Below are 27031 nucleotides of genomic sequence, written 5' to 3' on the forward strand. Positions count from 1 at the left end.
GGAAAGCCCCCACACCTTCTGCAGTCCAGCACTCCATATCAATTAAAAAAATAAAGAAGAAAATCACAAATTCAGTCTATGTACATTTTAGAGCCAAAAGCAAACGTAAATGTATGAGTTAATGTTGCGATCCTAGAATAATTTTAACTTTAAACAATATGAATACAAGCCATTTCTCCCACCCATTCCAGCCAGCAGTTTCTTCCCTCAGTTCTTTGATTCATAGCTCTAAACTTTTACTTGAACTATATAAATAGCTGGTAAAAGAATTATCAACCACGTGGATCAGCTTTTAAATAGGAACATGACACTGCCAGTGAGTTATACAACTGCTTGTGAGACAGCAGTGAACTGCTCGATATCGGATTCCTAGGATCTATTCCTGACTCTCAGAGAAGAGTGTGGTCTACTGGCTAATGATAATAGCCAGTGCAACGAATTTGGCACATTTATCCTGCAGGCACTGCGGTAAGCTGAATGAAACTTGGTTCTGCCTAGGCGTCTCCATTTTACTATGTATATAAAATAAGAATCAATGTCGAGCAAAAGAATCTTTGTTCCACAGTGACAGTTATACAATACATAAAGATTCTGAAATTTCTTCATGAAGGAGAAGAAAGCAGAGTGTAGCTTCCTGGCCACAGGCCCGATGTATCTCCTCTTAGAGCACCTCTCATAACTGGGCACTGGTGGTGTCAAATATGCCAGCTTCCCACAAAAGGTACAGCATTGTTGGATCGGTATAGTTAGAGTAGGTTTTTATTCCAAATTTAAAATTTTATAATGGTAGAGAAGAAAAAGCGTCTTGTTCTATTTACGAACATTACAATAACGCAATTCATTTATTATAATTCTCATGTAGCATTAAGCTGAAAGATAACACATGTGAAACCTGTTACCTGAATTGTGTCGGGCAATACACCCAAGCGCCCAAGATGCAGCTTCTTTGACTCCAGGGTCAAAATCTTCCAAGCAAATCACAAGCGTTTCCAGTGCTCCACAACGAACTATTGCCTGAGCTAGCTGTGGAGAATGTTTACCAACTGCTCTTAGCACAAATGCAGCTGCTTTCTTGTAGAAACGCTATACAAATCAGAAAAAAAAAAAAAAAAAAGCTTTTACTAACATTAAGTAGTTCAAAGCATAATACAGTTCAGACATGCATAAATTAGACTTTTTTAGTAGCAGTAATAACTCATACGGATTCAAATCAGGACCACTAGACACCACACAAACAATGAACCTACAGTCCTTCTTTGAGACAGCTCATGATCTAAAATTTGCAGTAAGTGCATAAACAAACAAAAAATGAGAGGGCTAAGAGGATATGGGGAAAAGATAATAGTCTAGATAAGCCTGTTTGTTTAAATGAGTAGTGAACGATAAGAGCTGCAGAAACAATAGCTCTTAACATATTTAACCAGATTGCACAGGTTATGCAGGGCAAGCTCCTAAAATAATTCTACCCATCTGTGACACTTGCAAGGTTTCACAATTTCTAATGTACATGCCCTCACAACATCCCTATGAGAAAACATTGTTTACATGTACAAACAGGAAACAGAGGCACAGAGAACTAGATCCAACAAAAGGGTTTAGGATCTGAATCCTGAAATGCCTAAATACTGCCTAAGCCAACAGCTAAGACCCTGAAAACCCACCCCACCAAACACCCAACACTGGGTGTTCCTCAGTTTTGACCAGGCAGCCTGCAATTCTACTCCTGCGTGTGTCCAGAAACAGCTCACTTGACAGGACGAAGAAGCTTGGCACCTCTGTTGTAAGTTCAAGCAAAATCCAAGTCTCAGTTCTACTCATCTCCCTCAGTTGCTGGACCAAATACATGTTTTGAGCACATATATACACACACATATAAAAAACATACGACCCTGCATACATCATGGGGGTTCCATGTAAACTACAGTGGTCGTTGTGGTTTCATCTAAGCGCACAATTAAAGTCTTCCCCCCAAGTGTCACACTTCAGTCTCGTCCTGCAGTTTCATAGCTATCATCATCAGGATGTGGAAGCTGAAGATTAAACTTCTTCCCCTGCCTTACAGTTTCAAATTCCAGAGCCCAGTTAAAGCGCTCTGGCCACAGACACCTGTGTTGGGAGAAAGACAGCTCAATTCCCTCTTGAGGCCACTGTGCAGCAATGAGTGCAAGATTCATTGGGACACAAATAATCTACTGCTACATCCACGTGCTCAGAGTATGCTCTCCAGCCTGGCAGTTGACAGATCAGCCCTAAAGAGGAGCTCTAGAGGGCCCTCTCTATGTGCCTGCTGGCTTTAATCTCATTCCAAGATGCTTCATTCTCCCCCGCTCTGCACAGAGGGCCTGGGCATTTCACAGTGCTCGATTCCTACTGTCAAGGTACCCAAAATTTAAACAGTGCAAAGCCCACATCCCTTTTGGATCAAGTCCAGAGAAACAAAGAACCACGTGAGTGCTTTTGTGCATCCTGTGAGGTGCCCAAACACCTTTGACAGTCTGATCTAAAGCACTAAGGTATGGCAACAGAGGAGTATCTGCAATGGCTCCACAGGAAGTAAAAGGGACCCAGGCCCGCTCCCTGGCCGCGAAGGGAAGCGACGCAGCATACCACATCCGTCCACCTGAAGTCCCCTTCCCTCGAAGCACGATGGCCTCATCCACGCTACTGGAAACTGCCCCTGCCTTGTGCTATCCCCTAAACCACGTCCAGGGCATCGTCAAGTAGTTTGATGGCTAAAAACACATTGGCATTGGCTAAAAACACATCAGAGAGCACATTAACGACTAAAGAGCACAATCACCTTCCAGTGCTCAAACACGTGCCCTGACCCTGCTTAGTTTACCAGTACTGATATAATTCCTTAATGCCAAAAATCCAGTCTTCTAACTTAAGGCCTACAAGCAGGGACATTAAACATAACTTAGAAGCAAAGCTTTAAACATCATGTAGGGGAAACAGAAGTTAAGGGAAGCAGTACAGACAAATGGTCAAATCCCTAGCTAATGCAAGTTACGCTAATTTTTGCTGAACTCAATGGGGCTATAGTTGTTTACACCAGTCTATGTCTGTGCAAATATAGGTATGTTATTTCTGTGAAGTAATTATGCTCCCAGCAAAGAAAAACAGTTATTTGTTTTTATTATTCAAAACACATCTATTTACAAACAAACCATATTCAGGCACAGTCAGAACACACTATAAAACTGTATTTTGCTCAGTTTAATTGACAAAACATTGATCTGGGATGTGACCCTGTAACTGTTCTCCATAAATCAGCAGAATTAGTATTTACTGCGTACTCCGAGAAGCTCCTCCTTAAATATAGGTGTTGATACATGAAGAGTGAGTGGAATGGAAACGTAACTGGGTTGGGGTTTTTTGCCTATGGGAAGTAACAAACTGCATGCATTGCTAAACTCTGCATGAACTGGATAATGAGTTTCCTTCACTTGCCCTCAGTCACCAAGGCATAGTAGGCTTTCCATGACCTCACACTAATCTTACTGCTGCCCCAAGTGATTCTGAATTACAGCCGTCTCGATGTAACGACAGCACGGGCAGTAACATGGAAGAGATAAATCAGGGTACTCAAGCTAATTTAGTGAGGGCTTTGAGTTGTAGCAGGGGGTGGTTTCCAACTCAAAAACAGAGGATAGAGAGTTTTGTTCCCCTTCTTCCCTTAAAAATAGAAATAAAATAACTAAAATGGTTATAAATTTGTCTAACTAAAACCATAACTTTCTTTCCATGCTATACCAGTATCTTGACATCAAGGTTTTTCTTTGGCTGTTTTTTTTTTTTAATATTAATTGTATAGGCAATGACCACATATGCACAAAAAATATGCAATGAGTACTTACATTTATATTCGCTTCAAAAGATTGAATATTGAAATAAATAGTTTTCCAAATTACATTTCCATTGAAATCCTACTTCTCCTAAACCTAATAAATCAAAACTGCAACCTAAGTATGGCTGTGATATCAATGTTCTTAACTCTCAGCTGTCTCTTTCTTTTTCCAGTTATTAGGAACCTTATTTCAAAGTATTTCTCTTAATCTAGGTTAGGATCACTGGAAAATCAAAAGCTGGAATATATGCAAAACCTGAAGAGAAATGGCAAGAAGGGAGAAAAAGAGACCACCAGATTTATTTGCATTGCAATTGCAACAATACTTTTTTGTTGTTGGGGGTTTTTTGACAAATATGAAGATGAAAATCTTTCAGCATACTTTCCTGTGTCAGTGGTTTGATATTTCTCATGCTACAGATTTCCAAAAGGCTATGTTTGGAGAGATGAAATATTTCATTACAGAAGTTCAGGGTTTTTATATATATTTTACAAGTGTTTGGTATTATCAACAAATCCTAGTCAATTATCACTACAGCTTTCAGATTGTCTCATTTTTAAAGAGGGACCTTTTATAAAGCATCACTCAACATTTCAAAAACGTAACAGTGCCATGAATATATTTCCTATAGCGCACTAAAAGGTAAGATGATATTTTAAAGTCAAGCTTATTTAAAGTCAAACTTAGGCACACAGTACACATTGATCTCTCAGCAGTTCAAACAGACATGCTGTCTCTGACTTCAGTACATTTATTGCTATACTTGAACAACAGCAGATAGCTGGTACAGAAAGATTTCCCTTTCCCTGTGCAATAGTTAAAAAAAAAAAGATTACTTAAGAAAACAATGATGCCTTACATTCTGCTCAGACAATGAACACACGAGCTGTGGAAGAATGTCTCCCTTCACAACCGCCTCTGCCAGGTCATCGTTATAATTGGCAAGTCTCCCAAGAGCCAAAGCAGCAGTCTGTTGAATAGTTGGGATGGCATCCAGCAAAAGAGGTCTCAGCAAAGACATTACACCTGAGTTACACCAGGAAGAGAAAAGCCCATTTGGTAAGCAGAAATTTTTCTAAGCATTTGCCTTTACTCATAGAAACCTGTTAAATTACTCTTCCAGGTAATAAGAACTTGTAGGAGATCCAGGTGTTCCACTGAAATGAAGTTGGCACTTTGATAGCACTGTTGATGCATAGCAATGTTTCTGCCCATTTTTCATAGGTACAAAACACTTCTGAAATATAAAAAAAAGTCACATGTAGAAATAAGCTATATTCAAACATCTATAAAATACATGTGTTAAAGCATACAGAAGAAAATAAGGTATATTCAAAAATATATAAAATGCATGTGTTAAAGTATGCACAGGAAACTCCACCTGGAGGTCCTGGTGAGCTGACATTGGCACGTCACTCATTCAGCATGCCAGCAGAACCTCTATGTTGAATCACACCAGATTACATTTCATCTATTTTAAACAATGATTGATTTGGGGACCAATATCCATAATATATTACGCTCCAGATAGAAGAGTTGAAGGTTTTCTTATCATGTTATTATTTATTATGTGTTTTCACTGATGAGTCCACAGTGTATCAGCTAAACATTAAAGAATATGAAAGTCCATTCCCTAAGGTGGTGTTACAATACATACTTGAAATTATAGGTGAGGTAAGTAGCCGTGACGTGAACCATTAGCAATTACAGCCTAAGAAAGTCCTTATATGGATAAACATCTGGCTAAAAATAGGAAGTGGGAGGAGTAAACTTTCCATTCTTGCAGTAGGAGGGGGGAGGTCACAGTGCAGTTCTGCAGGCCTCCGTGTGGGAGGGGACAGGTGCCATTCAGCACTCATCTATGACCTGGAACAGGATGAACAGCGAGGCGACACCTTGCTGGCGGTTCAAAGTTGTTCAAGGTAGTACCAGTGAGGGAAACGGTAAGGAACTAGAGACTGAATGACTGGATAACAAACCAGCAAGTGAAACGGAACACACATGGGGAAGCCAATTCCAACCTCGCATATGCAGTGATGGACCCCAAACAGATCACTACCACCCAGGAGAAAGATCTCTATGTTGCAACAGCCAGTTCCATGGAGATACCAGCTCATTGCTCAGTAGCAGAGAAGAAACTTTACCCACAGAAGTATACAGAGCCCTCAGGATTATTTGGAAAGGAATAGAGGCCAGAGCAGAGACCATCGCTATGCTATTGCATGAATCTATCCTATATTTAACACCCTCCCCTAGAGCAGAACTGGAAAAGGCTCAGTGAAAGGCAACAAGGATGATCAAAGATGACCACTCTGTACGTGGAAGCTCTTCCTACAGTTAAACTAAGACTCTTCAATAGGGATATAAATGAGATCCACATGGTTACGTAAAAAAATATGATTTGTAAGGTCTGGGAAGGGAAAATTACTTGTATTGCGAATCTTCAAAAGTGCTGTCCCTGTACCAGCCAGCTGCATGAATTAATACTCCTCAGCTTTGTACCTCAGCCAGAAAGCAATGCTCTCTGAAGATGCAGAGTGCTACAACAGAACACCAAACACTCAGAGCTACAGTCAGAAATCTCCGCACCAGCTGTCTCGGTTCTTTCCACTACATTTTTTTTGCTAACGAAGATAAAGATTTAGCTTGGGTGACTGTGGAAGAAAGCACACTTCCCTTCTCAAGGGCTCGTGTGGTTATAAGCACTGAACAAAGGCCTTTTGGTGCAACATTCCCACAACAGTGGGAACGCTGCCTAATAGCAGATGACACCCAGGTGTGGAACAGGCACACCATGACCAGGAAGAGCTGAGAGCCTTAGAGCAAGCAATAGTCCAAAGGGATGAAGGCTATAACAAGTTACACACATAGAGTACTTCTGTATAGAAGGGCACTCTGAAAAGAAAAAAAGCAAGCTGAGCAGCAGTGTAATTCTCACAGAGAACATTTTTTTAAAATTAAAACCAAATTGCTCCCAGCAAGAAGAAAATAGCCTAATAATCTATACATGGCTCTGAAAGGGGGGAGGTGGGGTGTAAAACTAACCATGGAGGCCATGCTGAGCACTAATGAATTTGTTCTGGGGAGGTCAATACTCCAGACAGAAGCTGCACTGCCACGAGAGGTGCGGCCTCCCAGGATGTTCACAAGTCAAAATAACACAGGTCTCAGGGGGGCACGCAGTAAAAGGAGAAAAGTGAAATGAAATTGTGATGTCTAACAGCACTACAGAAGCACCAAAAATGGCTTTGTAACATGCATTAATTGAACATGTACGTGTAGAACCTATGGAAATAGGTCTGTAGCATACTACAGAGCTGGGGTCTGCTCACACTTCTGTCAAAGCCACTGGGAGCTGAAAGAGGCCTCCTGTGTACCAACAGACAAAAGCTAGATCCTCCAGTATTTTAAGATCGATGTGAATTCATTTAGCACTTTGCAGAAATCACTACTTCAGAATGTGGTCGTCATATTGACACCTTCTCACAAACTCTCCCAAATAGCAGGTATGGTCTCATTAGCGAGTTATGCTTCATATCAAAATGCACTAAGTACTTTACATGACAAGTTAAAAGTAAAAACAAATAAGCATGTGAGTTGGGGCCAACCCGTATATCATCTATAGTGACCTATCTTTTAGCAAGTCACCTGCACTCTCTATGGGAGAGCATTTTCTTGTCCTTCCCTCTAACATCAGTTGCATGGTCAAACAGTTGCTGAAATTCCTAAGGGGACCTCATGCTGTTCTGACTCTTTACACTGAAGGTATTTCAGTAAAGCAGGAACAGTTAGAAATAGTACACTCGTATTTAGTGTACAGATACTACATTTGAACCTTTAAGTTGAGATTACTAAATAATCTTACTTTCATATTAAGAGAAACAAGAAAAAGAAGAAAAATTTTAAATAAAAAAGTTTTAATGATATAAAAGATACTGTTAGAAGTGGTTGGGGAAAAAAAGGAGTGCCTCAGTGTGCAGTGTCCTGACCCTAGAAAAGCCAAGAGCCTGATGGGTGCGACATTCAAGCAGGACGTGGCAGACAGTTTAATTCTGGTGATGGTCTCAAAATCCAGTGAAATTCAAGCAGACTAGAATCACTTTACCCAGGAGGAACCCATGAGCTAGATCCAGACCACGTGACATGTTTCTATCCTGCATGACATAGCTAGACACTGCAAAATGTAAAACCACATTTAAGAAAGTTTACCTATGCATATGCTTTGAGTTGTCCCAAATATGAGATTTATATCATTTCTATTTTCAAGATTAGCTGATAGAGATTTCACTTTTGGAATAGGCTAACAAGCCTTGAAAATGCTTCCAAGCAGCATGCCTCCCTATGACCAATACCATTCATTTCATTGTAGCATAAACCATGTAAAGCTTGGTGATGACATTTAAGTGTCAGCACAAAATGTTCTACCGCAAATTACTTTAGCTGATGAAACTGAAGGTGAGGAAAGAGATGAAAAGCGAAACAAGAGTTACTGTTTGAAGAAAAGACACAGGATGCTAAAACAGGGTTGAAAAAACAGTGAGTGGATGGAAAAGGTTTAGGAATAATAGAAACCGTGCTGATCCTCAAGGAAAATATATTTTCCTAAAGTGATGTCTGCATGTGAGAAAAGACAGTGAACAAATAATTATCATGACAAGAGCTCTGGTGGAACAAGAAAAAGAAAAATCAATTCCTGTTGCTGTACAAGCCTTATATTGACATCAAATTAACTGATAATTGAGAGAAGTGTATAGGCCTAGATTATGCCTGTGCATTGAACATAATTAAAAGCTTCTACCTCTACTTCCCACCTTCTCTAAAACCAGTTTCTTTCTCTGCATCGAGATGCTATCTGTCACCTCTGACTTCTCTGCAAGACCAACTGCTTGAGGAGTTTTCACCATTATCATGATTTTCACATCTTCAGCAAACAGTTTCTCTCTTTACAGCACTTAGAAAAAATAAACAACTCATTCTGAGAGTGTGAAAACAGCTACATAGAGATTATACGGTCTTCACTAAAACATCTGTAGGAAAACCAAGATGTCCACCTTTCCTTCTATGACTTTTGAAGATAGTGCTGGAGAGGACAGACGTGCCTGACACAGGAGCAGGCTCTCCTGTCCAACCCAGCTCTTTCTCCCAGAGACAGCTGTATTTGGTGAGCTCCTCTATCTGATCTCTTCATTTCTTTTGTCTGTCCTTGCCTAGAGCAAAGTCTACCCCTCTTCTCCAAAGAGGCCCAAGCCAGGACTCCTATCAGCATTTTGAATTACATTCAAATTTCTTTAACATTATCTTAAGGCAGGAAAATAGGCAAGAACCTTCCAACAACTTCCTTTTACCTCTACCATTCAGTGAAGCGAACAGGGACGTAGAGAGCAGGGAGTAGCAGTGTCTTGCTGCCGAAAACTTTAGGAGAACTCTTTGGTGGTCTTCTAAATAAGCCTCTTGTGACAGAAGTAGGAAATTCATTAACTCTAATTCAAAGGCAGCAACACAGAAAGTAAACTACAAAATAAGGCATTTAGACCATTGGACTAGATTTGTTTTGGAAGAGTTCCCACTAGCAACTCAGAAACAGAGTAACAAAGAATTACTGCCAAATATTCTCTCTTGCATCACGGAACCTTGACTGACCTTGGGCAAGGAACGATTCCCCTTTCTGTCCTCAGTTTCCCACTCAGATTTGTTTCAAGGAATGACACACTTTACAAGCTGAATCACCCTTATACACACTTCTCAAGTGGAGCTGTTGTGCACAGGCCTGATGCACTTTCTTTTAGCAAGCCAGTGCTGGCTGCTGCCTATCTGGGAAAAAAAAACACAAAACAAAAACAAAAACAAAACAAACAAAAAAAAAACCCACCACACCACAAAACCCAACATCGCTCAGGGCAGCAGCATGTTCCAACTTTTTTCATTCCAAGTTTCTGTAGCCAGACAGTTAATCACTGTTCTGGAGATACCAACCTTCGTTTGGTCATTTTGACTTCTTGGGGAAAACCACCTGGAAGTCAGGCAGAATCCCTCTACCCTCCTCCCACCCCCGCCAAACCCTTGTCAAACTTGAATAGTCACAAGTCAGAGAAACATCACTCTACGTTTCAAATTCTATTTCTGCACCTGAAGATGACCTTCTACCCTATTCTCCTTCGTTAAAACCAAAAATTATTTCCATTTTAAAATGTAAATGTGGAAAAAAGGCATTCTATGCTAGTGTTTTCTCTGAACACACTCTTATCTTAGAGATGCTGTTCTTCTAATTCCTGCTTTGGGTCATATATAACGTTGTCTTCTCATTTTTGTGTGCTACCTGTTATACTAAGAACATTCACTGAGCTAACATTAGCACTTAAACATTCATCATATCACCTTGATTTTTCAGGGCTCCTGATGTCTAAGTCAGCTGATTTAACAAGGAAATACAATGGAAATTTATTTCTGCCTCACCCCAGCTCCCTATCTTCAACTACCCTTTCCTAGAAGCAGCATTGCAGCGAGTTTTAAGTAGGAGACTTAAAACAAATTTCCCAGCAGAATAGCGAGAGAGAGAACTTTCACACTCACTCATCTTGACATGGCCTCTTCCAGAGACGACATAGTACGCACGTCTCAAGTACATACTCCTCAAGTGTGACTCACCCCGAGAAAGGACTCCTCACTGCAATGGTTCCATGCACAACACAACTACAATCCTTCAAATATCAAAGGGAACATAAATACAGTTTGGTAACAGAGACTCTGAGTGATCAAGTAGTTCATAGAGCAATTACCAGATGGTGTGGGACATAATGCAGATTCAGTTTGACAGCGGGGCTGGAGATTTCTGAAGGATCAAGGAGCAGTAAGTTTCTCCTCCGTAAAAGCTGATCTGGCTGATCGTTTTCCAGACCCTGTTTCTGCGTTAATGGAGCAGAACTAATCCCGTCCCAAGAGGACTGAGTTTCTGAAAATGCCCCTCACAGGGCTAGTTAGTGGCCACCACTCATTCCTTCACAAACACACCAAAACCAAGGTGGTCACAAGGAGCTGCTTCTTTTTAATGGCCACTCGCTAAGATGAGACAGAAGTGCCCAACACATTCTGGCTTTGAAATTTCTACTCGCCAATCTCCTCCAAACAGGCCAGGAGGCTGAGAAGAGGAAGAATCCTGGAGCAGTTGAGCTTTCAGTTGATTGAGTTACAGAAAAAGCCAGTCCTCCAGCTTCAGCTACATTTACTTTCCTCTTCTCTGTCACCTCGCTGGTACTTTGCTTAATACACAGCCTCCTTCTGCCCTTCATCAGGCACCACCGCATCGTCAAGCCTCAGGGAAAGCCACTCTCCTCACTTGATCTACTACAACTCCAAAGATAACCTTTTGCCTTTCATGCCACATTGGATACTTCTCTCCCACTTCTCCTCCCACTAAAGCTCAGCAAAGCTTCTAACTGAAAATAAAAATAATTTTTAAAGAAGAGTGCATCCTTCACAAAAGAGGGTGCATCAACTCAAATATTGAAACTGGCTACACAGGGGCACTGGAGTCTGTCCATGCATATCCACTTGCAAGGTCCAGATAGGGTGAGAACACAGATGCTTTAAGGGAGCAGCTCTTCTTCCGCACAACTGACTCGACAGCCATCCTCCCTACACACCCTATGCTCTCAGCAGGCTCTCTACAAAGCACTGAGCTATCAGAGCACATTCTTTAGTATTACGGAAAATGTGGAACTACATCCTGAAATCCCTTTCCAGATTCTGATCCTCCTTACGCAGGGCCAAGTGTCCAACTGTTGCACTTAAAATAGGTATATTTAAAATACGTACACTAGGAAGAGAAGCTGAGAAAAGCACAGGCAAAAAGACTCAATGTAACTGGATGAGGGAAATAAATTTGAACAGCCTTTTCTCAAAAACAGACTCCTAAAACCACTCCAAAGATTTGGAAAAACAGCTTTTAAAACCTGTCGGCAGTGGAATAGCTCTGGAGCCGGGAGAGAACCAACGCTCATGACATCATCCTCTACTTGCATAAAAACTGACCATGAAGTAAGGGAAAATCTGCCATGCCACAAGGGTTTGTGATGGAGCCCTATTTAGACACAGATAAGCCCTGCCCCCACGGTATAGCCTCTTGCCAACACGGATTGCATTGCGAGGAACAGATACAGGAGAAGATGCCCAGAGGTAAAAGAGGAGGAGAGGATGCTGTCCTACAGTATAGCTTGTACGCTGGAGTATAAGGCCTCAGAAGTAGCTCGATACCAGGCAGAATGGAAAGACCTGGGCTCAGGGTCAGTGGGAGGACAGTTGGATGAGATTCACTGGGAAAGGGTCTTCCTTTACACTGACATTTTGGAACCTTCCTGGAACCCTGCAGACTGGCCAGCAAGTATGTAAGGCAGAGGAATAGAAGTTGAAGTTATCTGCCCGAGATGATAAAAATACCCCAGCAGCAATGAGAAGGGAACCCAGGTGTGCAGGGTCCCAGCACACAGAGTCCCATGGCAACGCACAGGCTGCTAGACCACACACAGCTTCAAATTTCTTCTTCCATGTTCCAGACTCAGCTTTCCCTATGACTTCCACTGCCATTATGCTTAAGAATGTGATCAGCCCCAAGAAAGGGGTTAAAGAGCTGATCTTGTAGTATCTTTAAAGCCAAAGGCTAAATTGCTAGACTAAACTGTTTCTTAATCCCAATGATATCCTTAAATAACTCGCAAATTAAAAGCAAATAACTTACAAATTAAAAGCAACCATCCCATTACCACAAGCTCTAATGCAAAATAAATAAATAAAAAATTAATTCATACTGTGAGACGATACAAAAATGAATACCCAGAAGTAATTCAAGTCTTATTCCGATACATTTACTAATGCTGAATTGTAAATGCCTCTTTAAAAAAAAAAAAAATCAGAACAAAACACTATTTTAAAGGGACTATTTATTTACAGAGTGCTGCACTTCACAAGGCAGATGAAGAAAGAAGAATTAGGCCCTCAGTGACTACCCCTCTTAGAAACATACTGGAACCAGTTCAAATATTCTCCTAAATTTTCTAAAAGACAGAAAGCTGCCTATATCTCAGTGCAAGAAAGAGAGCTCAAGTTCATCTGCCATTGTAATTGAAAATAGTCTATTTCTAGGATTTTAAATTTTGGAAGGACAAGGGGGTGTGGGGCTCAATAATGCATTCCAGTACCAAACTTCATGAGCTGTAGCTGCCAAATTAATAGATTGATTTTTAAAGAATATGTTTAAAACCGTTACTATCAAAGTAGCTTCTCCCATTAGTCAGCAGCCATCCAGAAATGAGATTTGATAAATTAATTGTCTGTCATTGTTCCAAGTATATATTTACTAAACGGAAAAAGTTTAGGAGTTTTGGAGGAGATTTTTTTCCCCCAAATATCCATTAATTAAACATTCAAAGGACAAATCCTGCAATTACTGTTCATGGTAGTATTGAATCATAAGGAACAAGCTTATCAAAGCCAACCACATAGCTGGAAAACACACAGGAATGAGTTCTGACAAAGGAATTTCTCTGATCATGCCTTGCACTTGCCTGCCAGCAGAAAGCTGCTGAGCTCCCAGGCACTAATCCCCCAGGGCATTCCTGACCACGAGAGAGCCACTGCCGTGTAAATGTGTCAAAGTCCAGGGCCAGATTCCAGCTCCCTGGTTACAGCCACTTTCAGGTTCTCTGCTCGGTGCAAAAGGCAGCTCCAGAGCTGTACGAGATACAGAAGCCTCAGAAGACAGATGCCCTGGGAAAAGGTGGGCTCCCTGTTGGCCCTCTCTGACCTTCTTTCCAGCTTGCCAGTTCCCACCAGTTTTCCATACAGGTCATACATAGGAGTCTCCACAATAATAGTTCCTTAAGCACTATTAGTGCTTATTATAGTACTTAACAGCCAAGCCAGCGTAAGAAACTCCCACCTCTGATCCTGGCCGCTTGCTCCCCTCCACGCTGCAGTCTGCCATCTCCTAATTTGCAACAATACCACTGCTAGTACCTGGTTTAATACCACAGAAGCAGGACTTACAGTGCAGTAAAGAATTATTTTTTAACTACACTTCCACCTTTCATGATATTAGCATGGTGGCCCGAGACACCTCCTCAAAGAACAAGGTCTCAAACTGTTATTTATTTTCCTTGTAAGATCAAAAGGACTTCTAAAAATGGGACCAAACACTTTATTCCTTGAGCACTGATCTTTCACTGCTGCCAGTCTGAATTTCGGATATTCCAGGAATATAAACCTAGGCCAGTAACACAAAAGTACACTACAGTACATTTTAAAGGCTCAATTTTGTTCAAGTCACTGTCATCTTGCCTTCTGCTTCAGCCAGAAAAAGACTAAACCCTGACAACCTTTGAGATCCAACTGAAGAACCCTGCAAGGTGCCCCTGACTCCTAAAGCTAATGGAAAATGACAGCAGGCAAAGACTTTCCGCATCTTCTTAAAACAGTGATCTCCCTAAGGGATGCCTAACTTTCTTTACCAGAATAAGAAACGAGCCCCCAGTCCTTTTATATATGGATTTATAGAGAGATGCATGTATAGACAGACATCTATCTTTCTTGTATCGTTGCACCAGAGCTCACTAGATCAAGACCATAAAAGGGACGCCAGTTATCTGCTAGACAGCTATGTCTCAAAATACTTGTGTAAGTGCTTCAAAAAAGGACCAAATCACATCTTATTTGGGGGGAGGTTTTAAAACCCACTTAATCACATTTCATTTAGGAGGAGGTTTTAAAACCTGTATCTAGCACATCAAGAAAAAGTCAAAACTAACAGCTACCATTTTAATTACATAACTATGAATTAGTTTCAAAGGCACAGGTAGGGAAGAGGGTAAAATGTTTGTGGGCCTCAGCCATTCAAATAAAGTGTAATAGGAAACACTGTATTTGCAGGCATTCCCCTGTTTTCTGAAAAAATGACATTCCCCTTAGCATCTGAAAAACTAAAGCCTATGGAAAAGCAGCTCAGTACCAGAATGAGCCAAGAAGGATGACAACCTACACAAATGCACATTTCCACATTACTACCCCAGAGCCTGATCCTCATAAAATTAACCTTCAGACCAACACTGGCTGCGCACAGAAGAAAGTTTCAGGCCTCTGAACTGATTAGTTCTTCTGCACAAGCAACAAATCAGTTCTGAGGTAAAGCCACCAACCAGACCACATCAAATAATTATTTTAAGAAATACAACGTAATTAAAGTTAGCTTGGCACTTTGTTTGCTTTCTTAAAATAGAAGCTTTCTGCATTTAACTCTAAGAAGCCTGCCTAAATGGGATCTCTCTCTGTAAGCAGCTAAAACCACAACTGTAAATGGACACAGAGGGACCTCTTCTTACAAATAAGACATAAATTGTTCCTATGGCCAAGATGTCCCTTCGGTATATGAAGGTAATTTGTATAAACTAAAGCAGTGGCATTAACTCGCTGAAAGATGCGGGGGGGCAGGGAATCAAGAGGCACAGCAAGGCAATACAAAAGGCCTGGTATCAACGTGTCACTCCCATAATCAAAGCAAATGTTTCTTTAACAAGAATTTAAGTGATAGGTTTTCAACAAAAACATTTTAATAGACAGTTGTAAATACAACAACCGAAAGTTGAAAGCATTTACGTGATTGGTTTTCCTTTTTGTTTGTTTGTTCATTCCCACTGTATCTCAGAAAAGACTGACAGCTTTACTAGATTTGGGAAACAAGTATTAAAAACAAAATCAAGACAAAGCAAAACACGATCAATTCATGAATACCATATGGTAAACCAACTACGGATTTATAGCACTTTTTCAATCTGCCTTTCAGGTAATCAATTACTGAGCATTTCTTCTTTTTCCTCTTTTAAGCTCAGGAACTCTGGACAAGGAGAGCGGGTCTGCCAGATGCCAGCAGCACAACAGCTGGTAGAAGTGCTCCCGCAGCTCCTGTTTCTAAAAATGCTCAATTTGGTTCACGACATCCCACGACAGCAATATAACAAAAGCGAATCCCTCCTAAGCTGAGCAAATCTGCCGGCACAAAGCACCGAAGAATTCAGGAACAACTTGTAAAGCTAGTATAAAAAGTTACTTTTAAAGTAGGTTTTCCTTGGCAAGCCAGCGCTGGCTTCACCAGGAATTCCAGCTTCTACGCTTTACGTAAAGCTCCATCGGAAGCGCGAGGAAGTAAATGGAAGAAGCGGGTTACGCTGAGAAGTTTTCCCTGAAATAAAAATAAGTTCGGCGATCACAGCCGGAGACATCTACCGCAAAGCGGCCACAGGAATAACCCCGCAGACAAGCGGGGCACCCCGCGCACCCAGCTGACGGCCGTAATTAGCTCTCCCTCGCACCGCGGGGCCGCGGCACCACGCCAAATCCCACGGGAAAAAAAAAAAAAAAAAAAAAAAAAATCAGTGAAAACTAAGCGGCCAGCGCGGGGGGCAAGAAAAACAGGGAAGCGGCCCTCGGGGCCGGCCCAGCGCCGCCCCCCCCCTCCAGGGCCCCGGCCTCGCCGCGCTCCCCCCGCCCCGCCGCCGGGCGTCAAGCGCCGGGGCGCGGAGCTCCCCGCAGGCGCGCACGGCCCGGCCCGGCCCCGCCGGCTCTCCCGTGGCGGAAGGGCTGCGGGCGCGTACCTGCGTTTTGGAGGGTCTCGATGTTCTGCGGCCGGGTGGCGAGCTCGGCCACCGCCTGCACGAACTGCGTCCGGGCGCGCTGGTACTGCTCGAAAACTGCGGGCGGCAGCGCCGGGGCACCGGGTTAGCGGCCGCGGCACCGGGCTAGCGGCCGCCCCGCCAGCCCCCGGCCCCGGCCCCGGCCGCCGCCGCCCCGGCCTACCTTGCAGGACCTGCCGCTGGCTCATGGCGGCGGCGCGGCAGGCTGCGCGCCCGCGCAGGGCCGCGCTGTGTACCCGTCGCCCTGGCAACCGGGCGGAAGCCGCGCCGCGGGAGGGGGGGCGGGGCCGCGCCAACACCGCCCGTGACGTCAGGGCGCCCGCCCGCCCGCCCGCCCGCCTCGCGCCGTCCCGCGCAGCCCCCGGCCCCGCACCCCCGCGGGCACCGGCGGCGCGTGCGAGCGGGGGACTGCGGCACGGACCGGGCGGGGGGGGGGGGGGGGCGGCTGTGCCCGGGCGGCGGCGCGCGCGCGTCAAGTGTATAGGTGTAGGCACAAGTGCGGGTGTAGGCACCTGCGGGGAGGCGCGGGGGCGTAGGGACCCACGGGGCCGCGGAGAGGGGGCTTCACGCCTCTGCACCGCAAACACGTGCCCGGCGGCGCGGAGATGCGCCCCGTGGGTACGTGAGAGCGCCAAGTTGCGTAAGAGCGCGTACAGGCAGCTGTGCGTGCCGGGCGCTATACGGGGAGCCGCCGGGCGCTATACGGGGAGCCGCCGGCCTCGGGAGGATGGGGACGGGCGGCGAGGCGGGGGGGGCGCGGGCAGCCGGGCCGGGGCCTGCCCGCCCCCGCTGACATTTGGGAGCGGCGCCGCGGCCGCCCCGCCGGTGCACCTCCGCGGGACGCGCTGCGGGGCGGGCGGCGGCTCCCCGGGGCGGGCCAGGGGGTCCCGGCCGCCCCGCGCAGGCAGCCGCTGCCCCGGGCCCCGGTGCCCGCGGCCGCCGAGCCGCCTCGTCCCGCTCCGCTGCTGCGCGACTCGCCGCGGGGCCGGCGGGCAGCGGGGAGCCCCGCCGCCCCGGCTGGGAGCCGCGCACCGCCCGGCAGCTCCCGCGGGATGCCCCTGCCCGGCTGCCGCTCCCCGGGTGGGGGAAGAAATAAAAAGGAAGAAAAAAAAAAAAACATAAGGGCAACCGCAGCGCTCCCGGAGCTGCCCCCGCCGCACCCCGCCGCGCCTTTATTCTTCGGGGAGGGGGCTGCTTTGATTTTCATTTTTTCCTTTTCTTTTTTTTTTTCTTTTTTTTTTTTTTCTTTTTTCTTGCCACCACCGCGATTCCTCCCCGGGGATCTCCGCTATTGCCTGACACCGCCGCGCCGGCCCACGCCGGGGTTTTTGGCGCCGCACGGGGAACAAACTCGCCCCGCGCGGGGCCGCGGAGCCCCCGCCCAGCCGCGGCCGCGGAGCCTCGGCCGTGCGGGCAGCGCAGGGGCCGGCCCCTGGGCCACGGCCGCTGCCGGGAGCCAGGCGTGGGGCGCCGTCCCCGCCGCAGGGGAAGGCTCTGCGCGCTCCCTGCCCCCGCGCAGAGGTACCGGGAAGGCGGAGCGCACCCACCCGCGCAGGGCGGGCAGCTGCCCGTGCTCCCTCCGCGCAGGACGGGGCACCGGGGGCACGGTCCGGCAGCACCCCTCTGACTTTGCCAAGCACGGGGACCAGCTATTCCTGCACACCGTAACAGCGTTTTTTAATATGATTTCCGCCCCCCAACAGCCTGTCATTCTGGGGGGTAACCTGGTGACTGCCTTCCACTTTTTCCACCTTGCTGTCTCCATCTTACAGACTATTACAGTCCTTACAGGACTATTTACGAATACTTCTCTTCATAACCGGTCGGCCAAGGCGTGGCTGCACCTATGAGTAAACACAGCCTTGGAGGTCTTTTCAACAACTAACGCAAACGGTGGGACTGCAAAATGAAATCAGGGGCATCGGGATTTGAATGGAAATAGACTCTACATCTCCTCCAGGACGTTTTGAGGGCGATTCCCAGGACGCGGGATATTTGTGAACGAAGTTCCTAGTTCGCTCCGCTATCGATCAGGCTGCTCCAAGTGAAATTGTGATCCACAGCAGAAAACCAGAGTTACCATTCCATAAAAACTGCCCCTTTCTGTAGGCACCCTCAAACGCACAGTGGCTTCAGGATTTCACAGGCTGGCGTTTTGTTCTGCAAAGCTCTAAATGTACAAAATCAGATGACTGACACTGTGCAAACGCATTATTTGATAGGCAGTATAAAGTTTTGTCTCATATCTTAAAGTTGAAAGGCTGAAGTTACTTCAGCCGCATTTTAAAAGTTTGAAAAAGTGTAAGACAGACGTCTAATTTTAATAAATCATCTCTGGGTTTGCTCAAGTGAAAAGAGGTGGGCTAACGTAAACAGTATCATGGTCTAAAATGAGCCACGTGTTTCCATGAGTATTTAATGCGAAAAAAAAAAAAATCTCTCTTTAAGCAAACAAACAAAACAGGCGATGTGCTGTTCTTTACAAATAAATAAGACAAATTAAATCACATTGGTGAGAAGGTCGTTTGCCACAGAAAATATTTGGGGAAATTATCACCATGTGGACTTGAGAAGGGAACAGCTGTTAAACACATTTCTTTATACTTATTTCTGTTCTTAAGTGAAATTAAAAAAATAAACAAACGGTGATGAATTACTTCCAGAGGTTTTTTTTTTTTAAAAAAAAAAAAAGCAGATGTGTCGATTACAGATAAATTGATTTATCTGTCTAATTAAGTCTAATGTTCGGATAAGTGAAACAACAAAACGCACCCCGAGTACCTCCAAAACTTGCTGTTACATTTCGTTGCTTGATACTGAGAGTCTGTTCACGTGGTTAATAATAATAATGAGGAATAAACACCATGCAAGTGCGGTCTACGGAAATGTCACCCGTTCTCGCAAAAGTACTGAAGACGGAAAATCATTTATGGAAATGACGTAGTTGTGATACTTCATTGCCTGCTGCTGGGGTGCTCATTAGTAGGCAACCTGTATCCTTAAGCGGGTGGTGTTAATAACGACTGCGTTACTGCCCGCGTCAGCTTAAAAAATAAACCGGAGGCCAGGGGAACAGTCGACAGTTATCCGAATTGATAACGTGCATTCGCTTTCTGGTGGGTGTTCTTTAATCTCAGCCTTTGGTTCACTGGGAAATACGCCCGTAACGGGGCAGGGAAGCATCATTTTCCCCAAGTGGCTGAAGGGCGAACTTGTTGCTGGAGTTTTTTTGCGGGGTGAGGGGTGCCGGCAGGGGGGGGGGGGTGGTTTCCCGGCTCGGTCCCGTCCCCGCGGGTGCGAGGCAGCAGGTGGCTCGGCCCCCGCCGGGGAGCAGCCGGCTCCTCCGCAGGTCCCCCCCCGGCTGGAAGGGCGCTGGGTGCCGCCTCCAGGGCCGGGCTCGCTGTCCCTCGACGGCTCATGCCCCGCGGGGCCGCTGCTGGCCAAGCCGTGGCTGCTCCTCCGCGGCTTGAAACTGCGCGACGCTCATTAAAAGGTGAGGTGTGCCCGCGTCGTGGTGTGGCGGCTGCCCCACGGGCGGCGGGACGCCCCCGGCCGCCCCCCGGGACGGCCCGGCGGGGCTGCGGGCCAACCGGGCTGGAGCCCCGGCCGCCCCCCGGCCGCCCCCCGCGCCCCTCGGCACCGCGCCGGCTCGCCCGATCCGCCTCTGGAGGGTCTCCTCCGCTTGCCACACGCCTGGCAAATTGTTCAGGGCTTCGAGCAGATATTTACAGGGTTGCAGAAATTAGGGGGGGGTGGGGGGGGTGGTTAATCCCGTGCTTGGACGACTGAGCGCGTTTGGTGGGAAGAGGAAGGCGCAAACTCCCCCGCTCGCTCCCGCGGGTCGGGGTTGAAAGCGCTGGGCTTCTGGAAGCGGGGAGGTTAAGCGTGGAAAGGTTAGTGGGAGGGAATGGGATGCAGGGAACTGAAGCGCTGCCTGGAAAAGAGTGTGCTGAGTGAGCGATCTCCAACTCCGTGCATAGCCTCTACTGAAAGATAATGTCTGAATCCTTGAATAATTTAATTTTCAAATTTAAGTTGGGATTTGCCATTACCTGAGTCTAGCAAAAACTCTGTCGGTGGGACCGTAGCCGTGGAGAGTCCCCTCTCTTTCTCCCTCAGCTTTGACTCGGGGCTCCAGCGACTCACGCTATTCTGGGGACCCCTCTCCGGATTTTCGGGGGCGAGTTTAGTTTGTGAGACCTTCCTATAGAGTAAATTAGTTCTGCGAGGCGAAGACAGAAACGTCGAGGCACTTCAAACGCACTAGAAAGAGGACTTCTCCTTTTTCTTCACCTAAGAGGACGACGCCGGCGTTTGAGCAGACGTTTGTACCCGTAAACATGTAAACGGTATAGACTTGGCTAGTGGAGGTTGGTGCGTCGCCATTGCACTAGGCAAAGGCAGAACAAAAAATGCAAGGGATAAGTAAGCCGGAAAAGGGCAAAACATTTCAGGTTGACTTGCAGGATGGGACCAGGAAATATTAGCTGGTAGGGCTGAGCCCTTTTTACCACGTGCATATGGTTACACCTCTGGTTTCCTGCGGAACCGTCAGCGCTTGTGCAGTGCCATTTAAAAAAAAAAAAAAAAAAAAAAAAAGACAAATATTTTTGGGACGTTCCAAAACTGAAAGCCGGAGCTTAATTTATTCTGGGGACTTGAAAGGAACGAGGTCTTCCTTTGTGTCTGTTGCTCCGGGGGAGGGTGTGTGTCGGCTCGGCGCTGAACGCTGCCCGCATCTACATATGTAAACCCAGCAGCGCTTCTCCCCCCGCATGCCGGTCGGATCGCGGGCGCTGGCAGCTCACAACAATGCTCCCAGACAATGCCAAATGCGCGGAGCCTGCGCGGCTGCGGCGGGGCTGGCCAGTATTTAGCTCTTCATCTGGAAGGACCAAATTTGCGCGGTGCCCGGCGGAGCCCGCGGCCGCCCCGTCCTCCTGCCCCATCATTGTCCCTGGCTGCTGTGCTTAGAGGGGCGGGGACGCGCAGCAGCCAGACGACGATATCCCGGTCTGCAGAAGAAGGTGTAACGAGAGGCACCAGCAGCAGAAAAGGCTGCAAATCGCTGTCGTGTGGTTGCTATTAGCAACAAATCAGCTGAACAGCCTGCAAACCCCGAGCACCTAGGGCGGAGGTGGCAAGGAAAACGCCAGGGCTGGGGAGGCTGGGGCTGGTGGGCGCTTTCCCGAGGGGACCTCCCCTGCGGCCCCGGGCTGTGTCCTCGGAGGGCGGCCGAGGAGGGCCAGGGCAAGGGGAGCCACCGCCGCCACCGCCGCGCACGGCGCTCCAGGAGAGGGGAAAGGCAACCCACTTAAAAGAGACAAAATGGCAGCTCGTCGCTCGTAGGCATCCCTCTCGGCGCTCAGCGCCTGCCTCGCCTCCGCCGGTCCCCGCTGCTGCCAGCCCCTCGGTGCCCGGGGGCCGCGCCCCGGCCCGGGCAGCAGCAGCGCGGTGTCCCCCGGGGCTCCGGCCGCAGCCCCTCGCCCTCCGCGACCAGCCCAGCCGGCCTGGAAAACAAACTCCCGTCCCCGCGGATGGGACGCGTCCCGACCGGCTGCTCCGCAGCACCCGGTGGCCGGGCGGAGCCGCGGCTCCGTGCCCCGCGCAGCCCAGCTCCGGTACGCGGGCTGCCGGCGCCGGGAACCCGCGGAGGGTGCGCGCAGGCTCCGCACCCCGCGCAGCGGCAGCTGCCTCGCAGGGCCGTCACTCACACAGCACCCCTGCACCTTGGCCATGCCAACGCCTTCCCTTCCAGAACCGTTTTCGCTTTGCTTTCGGGGTGTTTTGGTTTTGGTTTTGGTTGGGATTTTGGTTTGGGGTTTTGGTTTGGTTTTTATTTTTTCGCATTTCCCATTTAAAGTTTTTGGGGTTGTTCATGCGGGGCTGTTCTGGGGTTTGTTTTGGTTTGGGGTTTTGGGGTTTTTTTAATGTTTCTTTCCCTTGTTTTAGGATCAGCCCGTTTCGGAGGCCTCCAGCAGGCGCAAGCTCTTTGGCACGACGTTGTCTCGCAGATCAGAGAGTGCCTCGCTGAAGAGGCACCTCTCGAGCATCCCCCGCACATGCGGAGGGCGGAGTGGGAAATGCCAGTGCTGGCAGAGGTGGCCGGGAGCCCCGCGCTCAGCGGAGGCCCCGGGATGCGGGGCGGCGCCTCCCGGCCTCGGCCTCCTCCGCCGGGGATGCGGCGGGCGAGAGGCACCGGCGGCGCGGAGCCCGGCGGCGGGGGAAGGGCTGCCGGCTGCTTCTGCTGCGGGAAAAGCGCGTCCCTGCCACCGGGGAGATCTCGCCCGGCCGCTCCCCGGGGAGTCTGCCCCGCCACACCGTGGAGAGCGTGGGCGCCGGGAGCGGGGAGAGCATCTGCCTTTCCCTGGCGATGGGGAACATGCAGCCCTTTGTCTCTCTAGACGAGGTGCGATATTCAGCTGCGTGCCATGAAAATACAGGCGCCAAATGGCTACCGCGGCCCCCTCCCCGCTCTGGGGGAGGTCGGGGCGCCCCGGGGCCCCGCCGTGCCCTGGGGAAGGCTGGGGCCGGCCGGCCTCGGAGGGAGGCCGGGTCCCTGCGGCAGGGCGGACGGGACCGCGGCGCCCCGCAGCCGGCCGGGGGATGCCGCAAAGCCACGTCCCGGTGCCCGCTTGCCGGCACGCGCGTCCCCAAATATGCGGGCCCGCTGGGGCACCCTAAGGGCAGGACGGGGGGGGGGGAAGGGCAGGCGGGGGCACAGGGCGGCGCGGGGGCCGCCGCCCCACCGCTGCGCCCCGGCGGAGGGCGGCCGCGGCCGGGCGTGCTGCCCGCCGGGCGTGCCCGCCTCCCCCCGGCCCGGCCCGGCCCGGCCCGGCGGCGAAGCGGGGCACCGCGTCCCGCAGCGGCCGCCCGCGCCGGCGGGGGCTGAGCGGGCAGCGCTCCGCGGGGGGGGGGGGGGAGGGGGCGCGGAGCGGCGCGGAGCCGCGCGCAGCGCCCCGGGGGGGACCCCGCGCGCCGCCCCCCGCGCGCCCCGTTCGAATCTGGCGGCGCGCGGGGGCAGTTCCGCGGGCGCGAGGCGGGAGAGCTGCGCAGGCGCAAGATGGCCTCTGCCCGGGCGTGGGGGGCGCGGGCCGGGCGGCCCGCCCGGCGGCGGGGCAGCCGGCGGGGGCGCCGCGGGGGCCGGGCCTGCTCCCGGGCGGCGGCGTGGGCCGAGCGCCGCGAGTCGGCGGCAGCCCGGGGAGCCCCGTCCCCGCCGGCGGAGCGCGGCGGCACCCCCGGCTCCCCGCCGGCCTTCCGCGGCCCGGGGCAGGCGGCAGCCGCTCGCCCCGCCGGCGGGGCGGCCGGGAGGCCCGCGGGCTCCTCGCACCCCTGAGGCAGCGCCCGCCGCCGGCGCCGCCGCCCGCGACCTTTCCGCGGCCGCCGCTGTCCCGCCCGGCGCGCCCGCGGCTCCGCGGCAGCGAGCGGGGATGGACGTCCCTCTCCCTGCCCACCCCCGGCGGGGAAAACCTCCGTCTGCCATGGGAATTACGTGTCCGTCGTGCTTTACCCGTTACCGACATTTTTTTTTTTTTTTTCTTTTAGCCCACACCATCACTGTTAAATAAATACAAATATCCCATCCCCAAAGACGGTGAGACCGAAAGTTGCCCCGCTTCCCACCGGGCTGTAGCAGTTTTTCTGTTCTCCCGGTTGGGACTCTTCTGTCAGTCGTGGGGAAAAGGAGCGAAGGAGCCACAGCCGGGGGGGGGGAAAAAAAAAAAAAAAAAAAAAAAAATTCCTCGCTGCCAGAATCCTCGTGCAATTCTTGAAGCAATAAAGCACAAAGCAACCGTGGCTTGGAGCTCTCGGAGCGGGGCAACGACTTTGAACTGCGGAAAGCGGAGATCCGCAGCCCTCCGGGCGGGAGAGCAGGTTCTTCTCAGGGCGTCCTCTGGGCAGGAGACGGGCAGAAAAGATGAAAAAGAAACTGTTTGTAGTAAAATAAAGGAAATCCGTTTCAAGTACCCAGAGTAGAAACAAGAACGTTAAAAATTAACAGCGGAAACAGGAAACACTTAGCTGAGTAAACATCGCCTCAGAATCTCGCCGTATTAAAATTGGGAGGGCGCAAGGTGCTCGCCGGGGCCGCGGCCGCCCGCCTCCTGCCGCCCTACCTGCGGCGGGGGCCGCCGCCGCCGCCCGCCCCGCGCCGGGGCTGCAAAGCGGGGCCAGGCACGGCGAGACAGCCCCATCCCCGCGAACCGCTTTGGTGGCAAAGCTCGGAACTGCAGGAGCCGCTGCGCGGTGAGCGGCCGACAGCCCAGAAGTGATGTTTGGAAGGCAGGAGCCCGGCTCCCCGCCACCGCGGCGAAGGGGACGGGCGCTCCGGGGCCGCGGCGAGGAAGGGAAGAGGCGCGGGGGTGGCGGGGGTGGAAGGGGGGAGGCTTCGCCCCCCCGCACCGGCCCCGGGAGGACTTGCTTTGGCCGCGCTTTGAAAAACCCCAGCGCAACGAGTGAGCCCTCGGGCAGCCGTGCGGCGGCGGAGGTGACAAGCGGTGCGTCCTCGGCAGCCGGGGCTGGGGGGGGACCGGGACCGAAAGCATCGCCTCAGCCGCGGGGACGCCTGCCGCTTGCTTTGCCTCCGCCTTCGGGGTTCAGCGCCCGCCGTCGTTAGCGGAAAATCGGAGAACGTCGCCTGCGAGGGGAGCTCCCCGCAGCTCCCGCCGGCGCTCCCCGGGCCCCCGGCGCTGCGGCGGGAGCCTCCCGGCGCTCTCCCCGCGGGACGCCGCCGCTTTTCGGGAGTTTCTCGGCGGTGCCCGCCCGCCGGCACCGGCCTGCTGGAAGGCGGCGGCGCAGGTTCTTTCGAGCAATGCTCGGTGCTGGGGGACACGCGGCTCGGCGTAGCGAGCTCCTCATGCTCCTTCTCTTTCTTTTTTCTGCATATTCCCGCGTTCCTTCTCCCTCTTTCCGCCTGTCTCCTCCAGAAGCCTGTGGAGCTCGTTATGCTCCCTCTCCCTCGCCTCCCCCGGGGCTGGATCGTTGCCGCCTGTCCCCCATTCCGGCCGGGCACAAAAGCGCTGCTTGGAGCTGCAGGCGGCTGAAGCAGGGCGGAAAATTTGGTCGGACGAACTCGGGAAAACATCATTTTCCAGCGGGGACACACCGCCCCTGCCTCTCCCCTTGATCAGATTGCTTGTTGAACAAGCTCAGAAAAGCGCAGCAGACTTCGCCTTTATCCCTCGATCTCTATCAGCGTAACGTCGGATAATGAAAAGGGTCTTCTTACACACGCCGAGCTGAGATTTCTTTCCAGCTAGGGAGGGTTTACGTACATTTGTAAGGAAACCCGGTCGCTATGCAGCTGCGAGGAAAAATGTTGTGAAACCGGGGAGGTTGACACAGCGGCTTCGCGAGTAGAACATCAAGATGCTATCTTTGATCGTCCTCCCAGTTGTGCTTAGCAATATATACGCATCGCAGTGCCATCTGCCTCGGGCCAGCAGCAAAACAAAAGTTTCACATGGCAGCACAAACATCCTCGGCGGCTTCTGCAGCTCGGCAAGAGAGATACTGAAAACGTTTGTTCTTTTTCAGACGGGAGATGTCAAATTGGGAGATGTCGGAAGTGCTGTAAGAGCTTAATAAACCTCGAAAGGAATTATCCCGCTCCTGTTTCATTGCCTTGTGCTTCACGGACACTTTACAAAGACCGAGAATAGTTCCGTTTTGATGCTCAAAGTTGTCATTACCAGCTCCTTCCAGTAAAAATAAGCGCAATTTGATCGGTGCGCTCACGTACAACCCTCTGCTGCAGGTTCAGTGCTGCTCTTTGGGTGAATTAATTGAACCAGTACAGTGTGATTAACTCATATAGTTGAGGGAATCGTGCCAAGATAGACACTCGGTCGCATGGGGAGACATCTTTACATTAAAGCGTATTTAGTTCCACTGAGGCTTTAAAAAGTAATCCAGAGCAGCGCAGGCGGAACCTGGCACTCGCCATCACAAAAATCGTGTTCTTCCCTTCCCAGGCAGTGAGGTTTAAGAGGGGCTAAGTTTGAACAGGTAGGAGGTAAAACCTGTGCCTGACCGGGACGTGAGGATACACCATTTGCTTATCTTCAAGAATAATTCGGGGTCAAATAAAGAACAGCAAATGTTCTCGAGGCAGGCGATCAAAACAAATCATGGCGATTTCTAGGCGCTTTTTTTTTGGTTGTTATTTTAGCACTATACTGCTCTGTTCACTGAAATCTTTTGTACACCCAGAAAGACTTCCAATGAGAACAAGATGTTTGTCCTTTAACACCACATTATCAACAGAGGTAATTTGCTATTTTTCAATGAATTATCCCTTTTATTTGTTTATTTCTTAGATCAGCTATAAATGAAAGTTATTCGTGTATATAAAACTGAAGTTTTTACTGTTGAAATTGAACTGTACATGTTTACTACAGGAAAAAATATCAACTCTTGTTTAACAAGACATTATACATCAATAAGCAATAACCTTGTGGAGGATTTGCAATCACCTGGTCTATAAAAACAAGCAGGACAAATAAC

The 27031-nt window shown here is 49.5% G+C and overlaps 1 protein-coding gene across 3 annotated transcripts in view; it reads right to left on the minus strand.

Moving 5' to 3' along the window:
• The window catches only part of SPAG6 (sperm associated antigen 6), a 48326-nt gene extending 31613 nt beyond the window's left edge, over positions 1-16713 (minus strand). For all 3 annotated transcript variants that reach the window (XM_075705509.1, XM_075705510.1, XM_075705511.1), the window contains exons 1-4: positions 16689-16713; positions 16487-16582; positions 4711-4877; positions 900-1083 (exon numbers count right to left, since the gene is read on the minus strand). In XM_075705509.1, coding sequence (XP_075561624.1) covers positions 900-1083; positions 4711-4877; positions 16487-16582; positions 16689-16713 — 472 coding nt within the window. The remainder of the gene's footprint in view (positions 1-899; positions 1084-4710; positions 4878-16486; positions 16583-16688) is intronic.
• Between the last annotated feature and the right edge of the window lie 10318 nt (positions 16714-27031).

Source organism: Pelecanus crispus, chromosome 2 (genome assembly GCF_030463565.1).
Source record: "Pelecanus crispus isolate bPelCri1 chromosome 2, bPelCri1.pri, whole genome shotgun sequence".
Classification (NCBI taxonomy): Eukaryota; Metazoa; Chordata; class Aves; order Pelecaniformes; family Pelecanidae; genus Pelecanus; species Pelecanus crispus.